This window comes from Gymnoscopelus braueri, assembly GCF_963280865.1.
Source record: "Gymnoscopelus braueri genome assembly, chromosome: 18".
Lineage (NCBI taxonomy): Eukaryota > Metazoa > Chordata > Actinopteri > Myctophiformes > Myctophidae > Gymnoscopelus > Gymnoscopelus braueri.
In genome coordinates this window covers 19,633,626-19,647,106 of record NC_137618.1, presented here as the reverse complement: position 1 = coordinate 19,647,106, position 13,481 = coordinate 19,633,626, and the positions used below count along the sequence as shown (strand labels likewise).

The following is a 13,481-nucleotide window of genomic DNA, read 5'->3' as shown; positions in this document are numbered from 1 at the left end:
TCTCGCTCTCTCTCGTTCTCTCTCTCTCCCCCTCACTCTCTCTCTTCCCTGTCTCTCATGGGTGTTAATTAAAAATGTCTTTTCTGCTTCGCCACTCACCACTGCAGGCAGTCCAACACAGTGTGACACACAGGGCGCTTTAAACTCTGTAGTCATTTCTGAAAAACCTCTTTAATGGTACTACTGAGTCCTCTGCTGTTGGTAAAAAATCCTGTTCTCTCTCATCTGCCCGTCTTTTCTTTTTACACGAGCACCCTGGGAAATCTACTACAAGGTTTTTTTTTTGTTTTTTTTCAGAAATGGCACAAATTGTAGAAGCGAACGAAATGTAACGTTTTTGTCCAAAGTTTCGCGTTACGCGTGCCAACAGCACCTGACGTTTTCAAAGTCTCTCGCCTCGTTTCAGGGATGTTTTGTGAGCTTTTTGAGCTATTTCTGCCTGAAGCTCCTGAGAATAAACCTACAGTTCAAAGGATGAGCCTCTCTCAGCTGTTTCTCGGCTTGTTAGCATTGTCGTGTCTGTTTGGTAAGACCGCCACTGGTCTAGATCAGATTTTGGATTTGCAGACGTTATAGTCCAGTTGGGGGAAATTCACTTTTCAGCTTCACCCACAGTTGATGGCTGCTCAGATGGCTATGGTGACTGCTTGGTGGGGCAATGAGGGGTTAAGTGTCTTGCTCAGGGACACTTCGACACAGACTGGTACCGGAAGGCGAACCGGTGACCTTCTGATTACTAAGCTACGGCCGCCCCTAATTTCAAGTCATAACATTATTGTGCCAGTTTACATTGATACCTGGAACGCATCTGTGTCACTTTAGATGTCTTTGGCTATTCAAAAATAGCAGATCTACAAGCTCATAGCGCGGCACCGAGTGCCGCGCTATGAGCTTGTAGATCTGCTATTTTTGAAAAATCGTGAAAAAATATATTTTATATTTTTTTCAAAAAACTGTTAGGATTTTGATTTTTTTTAAGAATCGCCTCAGGTCTTAATGGGTTAACCACTTTCAACCTGCCGTGCCGGTTTTTGGCATGTCATAATTGTCAAAGAAATGTCAACGTTTTCAAAAGAGCGGATATACAAGCTCAGAGCAGATCTACAAGCTCGGAGCACAACGTGTTGTGAGCTTGTACCGTAGATCATTTCACAATAGGGTGGCTGCAGCCAGAGGCTATATGTTTACTTGGGGGTCCTTGGAAAGGAAACTTTTTGGGAACCACTGAGTTAGGAGGTGGAAAATGTAACTTCCTTTTTTTTGTATATAGACTTCTAAATCTTCCTCTGGACCTGTTTTATAGCCAACGTGATAACATGCGTGGGATGCTGGCTATTTCTTGAATTGTTAACCATCTTCTCTCTGAACCGTATTCTTTCCAGATCTTTGAGGGCAACAGTCACTATGACACTCCGGAGGTGCGGAGGTTCGATGAGATGGCGGCCCAGTACATCAGAGTGTACCCAGAGAGGTGGTCCCCTGCTGGGATAGGCATGAGGATGGAGGTCCTGGGCTGTGACCTGCCAGGTAAGAACATAACATGTTCAAGTTTTTATGTTTTCTTATTTTTTTTTATATTAATGCCATACTTTGTTAAGTCTGTCTGTGACTAAATAAAGCAGCTGTCATACCATCACATCAATGGTCATACACATGTACTGTACATGGGAACATGTGCACATGTGCACACACACACACACACACACACACACACACACACACACACACACACACACACACACACACACACACACACACACACACACACACACACACACACACACACACACACACACACACACACACACGATACTTAAATGACATAATCCATAACCACAATGTGCTTGACCATTTAGATCAAAGTATTAGTCTCTCTGAAATGTGTATTGTCTAGACCTGTGTGTGTGTGTCTGTGTGTGTGTGCGTGCGTGCATTCCATGCTTGCCGTGTTTGCTTGGTTGTATGCGTGTATCTTCTTCAATGTACAGTACAGTATGTGTGCGTGCGTATGTGTGAATGGGTGTATCTTAATCAGCTTGCCCTATAGGGGGCATTGCTACATGTCTAGCCAGAGATTAGCATGTCTAGGTCAGAGGACTTTCACTGTAATGGCCAGCTGTGTGTGTGGTTGTACTGCACCAGGCAGCGTTCAGAGTTTATTATGTTAGTAGCATGTTGCCGTTGAGTAACCACAGGGATTAGGCAGTCTGTTGTCTATGGAGTAGTAGTCGTGTGTGTATCTGTGGTCAGTCTGTCATGCATCACTGAGATCTCCATGGGTCAGACATGAGTTAGAATCCATTCTGTGCCAGCTGACTTGAAATCAATCACGTTTCCAATGTCACTCATGGTCCATACTGGATACTATGGACCATGAGTGACATTGATTGATTGATTTGGGTGGGGTAAAATGTATTGAACATACATTATGCTGAGAAGAGGGCAGGATCTGGTGTCAGTGTTTGTTGTGGTAAATGTAGTCATTTAGTGTGGATATTGTTTAGTTGCTTTACAACATGCAGTGTATGGTTCTTTGTTGAGTTTATTAGTTTTTCTTGGTGAGATTGACATTCAAGTTGCCCAAATTGTAGGATATTTTAACCTATCACCTGTGTCAACATCTCTATATAATTCTTTCTGGCTTTAAAAAATATATAATATACTATAATTGTACTCATAATCATAATTGTACTTAAAATAATTACAAGTACTTTGTTAATCATAATGGCATAATTGGTTGCAAATGGTACAGTGGGTGGTGTAGCCACCAGCCTTTTTCTTTTCTTCTCTACACTCTACTCTTCTCTACACTATCCACTTCTCTCCTCTCCTCTCCTCTCCTCTCCATCTACTTGGTGTCACCCTCCTCTTTGCTCTTGGTTCCTCTGCTGTCCTCCTGTCCTCTCCTGTGTTCCTCATGGTCTCTCTCCTCAGAGTGCCATCGTCTCCTGGTGCGTTAGACAGGATGTGACAGGTGAGGAAAGGAACAGGAAATGACACGTACCTGGTCCCAGTGGACAGGAAGCTGGTTGTTGCCTGCCACTGATGACCTGTCAGCAGCACTCTGTGTCAGCGCAGTACTCTGTGTGTGTGTGTGTGTGTGTGTGTGTGTGTGTGTGTGTGTGTGTGTGTGTGTGTGTGTGTGTGTGTGTGTGTGTGTGTGTGTGTGTGTGTGTGTGTGTGTGTGTGTGTGTGTGTGTGTGTGTGTGTGTGTGCGTGCGCGCGTGTGTGTGACTGTGCGTGTGTGTTCGCACAAACCTGTATGTGGTCTAGAACTAAAACCAGAAAATCATCTCTGTCGGGAGAAAACCATATATGTCCAAAACTGTAACTTTTCAGGATTCATATTCAAAAACGGTATTATGAACGTGTCGCCTCGCTTTGAGCTTTTAGATCTGCTACTTTTGATGCTTTTGTGTGACGTAGGGGTGTGCCGATACGATATTTGGCTCACATCTTCGATACGATTTCGATACGATACGATACGCACTTTTTTATTATGAAAATATATGGGGGAGAAAAAAAGAAAATGCAAACAAATAATTCTGTTTTTGCATTATTCAGACAATAGCCGTTTTGAATCCAAATAGGGCAATAGTGTGACACCTGACCCGAAAAAAAACAACATGTTGTCACCCTTTTCACCTCGGGGCTGTTTGCAATTATTATTATTGTGTAAAAAAACTTCTCCAAAACGATACATATCGTCACGAAAACGTATCGCGATATATCGCGGGACGATATATCGGCACACCCCTAGTGTGACGCTGTAGTATGATCAAGTAGGGTGTTATTTTACGAAAAAATACGAATATGGAGATAGGAGGAGGAGATTAGGATGTAAAGCGACTGTGTGCGTGTGCGTGCGTGCGCGCGTGTGTGTTTGTGTGTGTGTCTGCCCAGGACAGCCAGTACATCCTAGTTGTCAGGAATAGCCAGGAGGCAGGTAATGATGGGGGACAGAGGGAACATCCTCTGTTGTTAACCCAGGTTACATCAACAAATTACCCAGCATTTATGAACGTTTGCCAAGATGTTATTTAGATTCCCCCCTTAAGATTGAGAAACAGTGTTATTTAATTTTGTCTTAAATAAAGCTACAACTAGACTCACTAATCAATCTCTAAACTAGAGACTGATCACAGTCAAACAGCCTTCGATGCTATAATAGGGTGGAAACAGTTGGTGTCACTATTTTGGGGCGAACAATCAGTGAAAATATTTTCAGCAAGAGATTTGGAGTAGAAGGAAAAAAGGAGTTGACGAAGTATAGACTCCATTCAAGGGAAGTATATAGGGTTTAAGTGGTTAAAAACAAAACTGCATTGCAGAACCAATCCTTCATATTAGGATGGTGAAATCATTGGTTTTCAAAGCAGTAGTAAGTTTGTTCGTAAATTATTTTGATTTGTTTGATTAATCTATGCAATTCATTTAGACGAATCCATAGACTTCTTAAAATTGATTGGGAGTAGATGCAAAAGGATGGACACACTTTTCCCAGGTTCATGACACATTTTTGGAATACCGATGTACACAGGGTGATACACGTACAGGACTACTTTAATACTTTCCTGTCATTACGTTATTAGATAGAAATGGGACAGAGATGAACTATTACGTTACAGGCATCAACAACAGCCTTGCAGAGCTCAGCCAGAGCTCAGACTTTATTCGTTCCTCTAGCAAATATCGTAAAGGTTTATGACGGCAACCAACGGACATACAGTACGTGGTTATTATTTGTCTGGTACCCAGCTGCATGGATGTTGTTTTGCTTCATGTCCGTGGCGATGGCAGTCAAAGGGAACACGCTGCTGGCTGTTCTTTCTTGTCTCAGTATAATAGTGTGTCTGTCTGCGTCTGCATGCCAGATGTCTGCCTCCTGGATGTAATCTCTGCATTAGACATGATAGCAATGTTTTTTATTCCCACTTACATGAACATCATTGCTGCTACCACAGCCAATATCCACAAATCCAATCTCTCTCTCCCGTTCGCACGTGTGTATAATGCGTTACACACATACAGTAGCACGCAGTCACCGTCCCCCTGGAGGCCCATGGATAAACAACACACACACATGCAATGACAGTGACACGGGAACATGTCGTGATCTCACTGCACCACTACTGGGGGTTCTGTGGATGCATGTAACAGTGTAGAGACAGTAAAATGTCTTGCTGAAGACAATGTGGATTCTACTCTGCATTTGTTTGTCTGCTTTGCTGTGTTGTGTTGTGTTGTGTTGTGTGTGTATGTGTGTGTGTGTGTGTGTGTGTTGAATGTGTTAAAAATGTGTTAAAATATTCAACAGAGTGCATCAGCTTCAGTCCACTGAGCAGAGCTGTTTGCTCACGCACACGTGTGTGTGTGTGTGTGCGCGCACACACACACACACAAATTCAACTTTACTAGACCTTCCGATATGTTCAGACACACATAAATATACAAATAAACATGCGTGCACACACACACACACACACACACACACACACACACACACACACACACACACACACACACACACACACACACACACACACACACACACACACACACACACACACACACACACACACACAGGGTCAGGAAGTCATAAAGTAAAGATGGAAGTAGTGGGATGTAAAAGCTCTTTCAATCTCCCTTCATGTTTGCTCCCATGAGGATAATTTCACACTCCTCTCCTCCGTCTCTCTGTGCGTGTGTGTGTGTGTGTGTGTGTGTGTGTGTGTGTGTGTGTGTGTGTGTGTGTGTGTGTGTGTGTGTGTGTGTGTGTGTGTGTGTGTGTGTGTGTGTGTGTGCGCGTGTGTGTGTGTGTGTGCGTACACTGGGGCGAACAGGGACCTCTACTGGTGAAAGTCAAACTCACAAAGGGATGACTAGTGTATAATTCTGTCTATACAGCAGTGGTTCTCAAAGTGTGGTCCAGGGACCCTCAGGGTTCCTTGAGGGGGTTCCAAATGGACCCTTACAGGTCTGTAACTCTGAGATTGTAACAAATTAAACCAAATGGTCCCTGTACGGGTCCATTTGGTTCCATTTGTACATTTTCTTAGAGTTGTGGGGGTCCTTGAAATCAAAACGTTTGAGAAACACTGGTCTCCACACACAGCATCAACATTGTACTTTTGGTCTGAATTCCCACTCCAAATATCTGTCAACAGGGCTGAGCAACAATCCACTCTCACTCACACATTCGCTGAAAAAGAAACATCTTTCTAGCATATGTGTCTCGTTCATTTCGCATCGCATTATTGGGCACGAGGCACCAGAGGAAGAGTCAGAAGGCAAAAGGTTAGTGTAGGTCAAGTTCTCCTCATGGTCAGGCAACTTTACATCACACAACTAATTATCCCGTGCCAGAGACATTAGTTTGACACGTCTGTCTTTTCCCCCCAAACAGTCTTATCACCATGAAAGAAAGCTATGAAATATTAAACACTAATTGACCCCTCCGTGGTCCTCTGACGTCCACACTGTAAAATCCAGTGTGTTAACTTAACTACGAGAGAGTGTGCAAATGTAACCAAATGGACCCTTACGGGTCTGAGTTAAATGAACACTCAGGGATTCAGAGTCCACTCACGCATCCATGGCTAGCCCCAGCTGTTAATGCTTAGCATGAATCTCAGATATGAGTTTAGAAGCAATCATTGACTGTAAACATTGGACGTCGGAGGGGGGGAAAGTTATCAACAATGTAAAGATGTTTTACGTGTATGTATTTAGTGTATGGCCAAGAGTTCAGCTTGACGTGTCTTCAAACTTCAAGCAAATCAATTACTCAGAGAAGAAAAGAACATTTTCCAGATGCCACGCTGTTCCTTGAATGCCTTTATTCACAAAATTGGAACAAAGTAACATGTTGTGTATCTAAGTGATGCATACATTAATTTAGAGTCTATTCATTGCTCCCAAGTTTTTCAATCAGCAAGAAAGCAGAGAAACGCCATCAGCCAAATTAGTCCAAGATACTACGCTCTCATACCGAGCCAGCAAGACGCCATTAGATACTATGTTCTCATACCAAGCCAGCAAGATGGCATTAGTTGGATCGCATGTGACCCAGAAATGAGTTTAGAATCTCATCATCATTTTAAACAATCACAAAGAAAGCAATACAATTAGATATTTCAAGATGCATGCTTTTGTTTTAGTTTGATTTGCTACTCAGTAATGAGTCTAAAGTTCTTTCACTGCTCTAATCACTCAAAAGAGAAGAAATGCCGCATCATCTGGCAAATGATACATTATTATAAGTTTTTCTTTATATTAGCCTACAAGGGAACGTGCAGTGACCAGTAAATAACTTCCAATCAGGGAGGCATTCACCAAAAAGATGTTTGCACAATGTTTTATTGAAAAGACTCGTGGTTTAGGTTTATAGTAAACATACTGCTACAAATCATTTTTTCAAGTCTCACTTATCATTGCATGATTGAACCAAACATTCATCCACCAACAAAGCGATGGTGCCAAAGACAAAATTGTTAACAAAATATTGCATTGGCGTGTGCGGCCGAGAGTTGAGTCTCTCCAGATGAAACAACAATAATACGTCAGCGAATGCTAAACGTTTAATTCCTCCGAGCATTCTCACACACATTAGCCACCACATTGTGTTTGTGTTTCCAAGACAAATCTGCCATCTCTATCCACTTAAGCCCTACATACTGTACTTTTTTGTGCGTCGAATATGTTTTTGCCTATAATTACAGACAATTACACCAGAGTTAATATGGCTTAATAATAATATAAATAAATATATATATATCCATTAATATCTGATACTGCACGTACTGTATATATTTCTTCTGACTATTTACAATGTAGTTATTGCCTTGATTTGTTATACATTGTCAACATTGTTAGGGACACAAGGATTACTTTTTTTTTGTTGCACAACAACCCTTCACTATTCGTTTCTGTCGGATGGAAACCTCATATGTCCATAACTTACTTTTCAGGGGTCAAATTCAAAAGTAGTATATCTACAAGTTCAAAACCTGTCGCTTCGCGCCGCGTTTCGAGCTTGCAGATCTGCTACTTTTCATACTTTTGTGTGACGGTGTAGACACTGTAGTATGATCAAGTAGGGCGTTGATTTACGGAGGGAAAAAAACTCAAAAAGTCAAAATACGGAGATAAGAGGTCTCTGCCCGACAGCGATGTATCTGTATCCAAAATAGCATCAACGAGGACACAGCAGCAGTGAAACGACAACGTTATTGCAGGGACACATTCTAATCATCCACGCTAGCTGTGTGTGGAGGCAACATGTAATTACTGCTGCTGACCCGCTATATTGGATTTGAACGGATAACATTTCAAGCTGCCAGCTTCGCTCATGCTTTTTACAACGGAGCTATCCCAACATCTGCTGCGCTCTCCTCTCGCCCATTCCACACCTAGTTGGCAGGCACGCCCTCGTGCACAGACGCACGTCGATGCACTCAAGCACACACAGACGCGCACACGGGCGCATACACGCACGCCCACACACACACACACACACACACACACACACACACACACACACACACACACACACACACACACACACACACACACACACACACACACACACACACACACACACACACACACACACACACACACACACACACACACACACACACACACACACACACACACACACACACCACACCACCTGTTTGGCATATAGACAAGAGTCTGTACTTTATTGTGTAAATAAACACTGCTTCTCATCTCTATGGAAAGGCAGGGTATGGAGAGAAGGAGAGATGGAGAGAGAGAGAGAGAGAGAGAGAGAGAGAGAGAGAGAGAGAGAGAGAGAGAGAGAGAGATGGAGCGATGGAGAGAGAGAGTTGGTTTTAGTCCCAGTGGCTGGTAGCTCAGAGCTGCCAACAACCAGCTTTGTCTTCAATCATCTGCTGCAGTTCATCTCAGTGTGTGCAGTGACCATTAAAAGAACACAGCCTTCTCTCTTTCATGCAAGTCACACACACACACACACACACACACACACACACACACACACACACATGCACAAAGTAACAAACATGCACACAACACCCCCACACACACACATCTCTGTTTTAGCGATATAAAATCAATTGCAGTACAAAACCCGGTACGGTGTTTCTGCTGTTGTACTAGAACATTCTGGAGGTGTTGTGCTGTAGCAGGGTTCAAGCCAAACCCAGCCAAAACTGAATTGATGTACTGGTGTTACTGATTAAAGACCAAAGTAATCAAATCAAGTGATCCAATTGGGAAAGGCTTATGTTCTTCCTGGTACAGTACACTCTAAGGATAGGATTCATATAGTATGCATGATTATTATGTATGCAAACATACTTTCACACTAAGTGATTGTGAAGGGCAGCTCCAACATTATTCATAGAAGAGTATTCCGGAAGGACTTGTTCGATAGAGACAAAACCCATTCAAAACTAGCTGATAGTAATGGAATCATGTCTCCTTAGTCTGTTTAGACAGATGCTATAGGTTTGATGCTTACCTGGTATCCCAGTTTCTTTGAAGCACGAAATAGTTTTTCTTTGCACTCTAACGTGCGTGACCATTCACCCTGCCGTTTGTTGACTAGGGTGCGTGCCATCTACTCTGATCTCACACTTGTAAATCGCTCCGGAGACGGCGTCTGCTAAATTGCCCTAAATTGTAAACTGTAAATTGATGTAACTGAGTTAGTATAATTAAGTATTAGGCCTATTGCTTCACTGGAGACAGTTCTAAACTCAAATCACGAGTGTACTGTACGTGTGCGCAACAAATGACATTTAGAAAGTAGAGTTCCCCAGGATCTGGTGCTGTTTTACAGCTGTAGGCATGAATGCATGAGAGGGGAATGGAAAAAGTTGGAGGGGGAAGGGAGGTGTGTTGGGGGGTATTGGCTTCAGCTTTTGCCCCCCCCCCATACACATACCCCACCACCATGAACTCCCCTCCTCATCAGAAGAATGTAATCACTCCAGTCTACTGCCAAAGCTACCGAGCTGCTCCCTCTCCTCTCCTCCTCATTTCTCTCCATCACCCTCACTCACTCACTCTCTCCTTCTGCTCCTTCTCCCTCTCCTCCAGTGGTGGAAAGTATTCTAAGTACATTTACTCAAGTACCGTACTTAAGTACAGTTCTGGAGGCACTTTTACTTTACTTGAGTCTTTCAACGTGTCCAATACTTTAGACTTCTACTCCCCTACATCTCAAGGGAAATGTTGTACTTTTTTTTACTCCACTACAATTGTTTTGACAGCTTTAGTTACAATTTACTTTGCAGATTTAGACTGTTATGCTTGAACCACTGGAGTCATATTTCATACTTGGGCCATTCAAATTTGAGTAGTTTTACTTTGGTACTCTAAATATATTTTGATGCCATTGCTACTTTTGCATGAGTAAAGAATCGGATTAGCCTACTTCTTCCACCACTCATCCACTCCTTCCTCTTTCCCTGCTGTCTCATCCTCTCTCTCTCTCCTCTTTCCTCTGTCCTCACCTTCATAAATCTGTCCATCAGTGAGCTCAGCACATCATCATCATCATCATCATCATCATCATCATCATCATCATCATCCGTACTGACTCCAGACACTGAACAACTGAACAGCCATTAACCAAAAATGTCACAGTTCATGAGTGTGTCAGTGGGATACAAGTCAAGGGTGGCGGGTTTTCTTTTGTTGTTTTCAATTCCTGGAAGGATGTAGAAAATCATTTCTGTGGGAAAGAAATGATTTATATTCTGTAAATGATTTTGGTTTGAAAAAACGAGGAGCACTTAGGTTTTCTTGTGTTTGGTGTTGTAACACCAACAGAAATGTAAATATGTTCAAGTATCAAGCCCCGACCCTCCCATCTCTCTCTCTCTCTCGTTCTCCCCCCTCTCCCTCTCCCTCTCTCTCTCTCTCTCTCTCTCTCTCTCTCTCTCTCGTTCTCCCCCCTCTCTCTCTCTGGAGGACAGTTCGGTTATCTCTTCCGTTCCTGACTGTAACTGTTTGAGGTATCACACATGGAAATGCTTAGCATCGGGCACAGGTTCATGCTGTGTGTGTGTGTGTGTGTGTGTGTGTGTGTGTGTGTGTGTGTGTGTGTGTGTGTGTGTGTGTGTGTGTGTGTGTGTGTGTGTGTGTGTGTGTGTGTGTGTGTGTGTGTGTGTGTGTGTTTTCCTTGTGTAAATATTTTTGGTTTGGCTCCTCACGTCTATGATTTTCCCATCCAGCATGTTCCCTCACTTATTTTCTGCTCTGGCTGGCTGACACAACCTGTTGTTGTCTTCTTTTATTTGTTTGATATTTTGTTACTTCGCAAACAAACATCCTGACCCTCAAGTCAGCTTTATGTTTAGGTTTTACATAGTTTGGTTGCATTTTTATGGTGATGTAGCCAGCTAGTAAACACTGTCAATGTATTCCACTCGGTTCTCCTGCACGGTTAACCACTTAAGCCCCATATCGTCTCTGTCGGGTGGAAACCTCATATGTCCAAAACTGTTACTTTTCAGGATTCAAATTCAAAAACAGCAAAAGTAGCAGATCTGCAAGCTCGAAACGCGGCGCTTCGCGACGCGTTTCGAGCTTGTAGATCTGCTACTTTTGATGCCTTTTGTGTGACACTGTAGCATGATTAAGTACGGCGTTAATTCACGAAAAAGTTGCAAAAAGTTAGAATATGGAAATAAGACGTTTCTGCCCGACAGCGATGACATACTTTGTCGTATGACAAATAGCGAAAGAGCGAAGCCATTTTCTCTATCTTTGAAAATGTCATGTATTGCTTTGTACTTGGTTCTCATCTACTTTGCAGCTCAGTGCCAACAGCTTCTTGTTTTCACCCCGCCTGAACTAACCGTGAGACACACTGTAAGTCCTGATTCTAGCAGCGTTGCTTTGATGTAATGTGTCCACTAATTAGCCGCTCGCTGTCAATAGCTTCCTGGCATAAAGACCTTGCTTTCCCTCTCCAGCAACTTAACTGCTACTGTACACTTTACAGCTTAGCACTTTGAGCCACACTGAACTTACCAAGACTTTAAAGAACAAAACAACACTATGTCCCTTTACGGCCTCCGTACTGAACACTGTATTGTTGGTGTTTTATTGACTGACTCATTCACCAACTCCACCACTAGAATTACTCAGTTACACGTAAAAGTCCTGATTTAAAAATGTACTCGATTAAAAGTAGCCTACATATTGCCATTAGTATTGGCATCAAAATATGCTCTTAGATACCAAAAGTATAAACTCTCATTACACAGAATGTCCCGTTTCACAAGCTTATATATATATATAAGCTTGTGAAATAAAACATCTTTTGAAAATAGCAGAACTATAAACTCACGACGCGTTGTGAGCTTGTGGATCTGTTATTTTCAAATAGTCAAAGTATATACAGTATATACAGGCTGAAGTGGTTAATGTGTGTTTTAAGATATTTGAGTAAAAAGTACAATATTTGCCTCTGAGATGTAGTGGAGTAGAAGTAAAAGTATTGAACATTGGATATACTGCGGTAAAGTAAATAATACCTAAAAGTTCCTGCGATAAATAACTCATTTTCCCCACCCGTGTCATCCCACCGTACACTTACTTATTGTTAGCTTAACACTTCTTCACTTTCCCATATGCTTGCCTTGTTAGCTTTGCACCGGCATGTTTCCTGCTATAAAGAATTGATTTTTCCAACATCACGCTATACTGTACCTCGACGCTTCAGCACCAGCTTAACAACCACATTCCTAGGAATGAACGGCTTTACCGCAGAGCTAACTACATATACTACCTAGCTATGAACTCACAATCCAAAGAGTTTTCTCCTCGAAAGAATTCCCCCCTTTGACTCGTGTAATAGCCTATTTAAACCTTGTTCCTGCTGTTTGTTTTTGCTGTTCATAGTGAAGCTTGACTTGAGCGCTTGGGAAAATGACATGTTTATGTTTATGTTAAGGAAATGCTCAGACAGTGTGTGTGATTAGCTAACGGTTGCCCTTTACAAAGCCACCCAGAATATGATTTAGATTGTCCACTGACAGCGAATAGTCAGCTAGCATTCCTGTACGCAGCAGGGAAGGAATGGAGTTTCAAGTGTGACTTTAGGTGTTGAGCTTTGTGCCATTTCAACAGCACGGTACACTGTAGGTCGATTGATGTTCTACAACTGGAACAGTGGTTCTCAAACATTTTAATGGACCCCCATATTAATATGTATTTGGCCGAGGACCCCCATCTGAAAATATTTTTAGCCAGGGATTTGTTTTTCAAAATATTTATATAACTTTTTATCCGACTATTTTCATGGTTAAAGTGGCTAAACTTATTTTGATGCTATTAACTAATTAAGCTGGCGATCCCCCTCAGGGACCCCTGGGGGTCCCCGGACCCCAATTTGAAAACCACTGGCCTAGTATATTGAAGTGAGCTTGCTGTACATGTAGTGTAGCTGACGGGGATGCTAACCCTATGCCATTATGCTC

General features: G+C 42.4%; 1 protein-coding gene across 5 annotated transcripts in view; it reads left to right on the top strand.

The window, feature by feature from the left end:
- The window catches only part of nrp2b (neuropilin 2b), a 140,823-nt gene that overhangs the window by 89,523 nt on the left and 37,819 nt on the right, over nt 1-13,481 (top strand). For all 5 annotated transcript variants that reach the window (XM_080412823.1, XM_080412821.1, XM_080412822.1 and 2 more), the window contains exon 11: nt 1,383-1,527. In XM_080412823.1, coding sequence (XP_080268949.1) covers nt 1,383-1,527 — 145 coding nt within the window. The remainder of the gene's footprint in view (nt 1-1,382; nt 1,528-13,481) is intronic.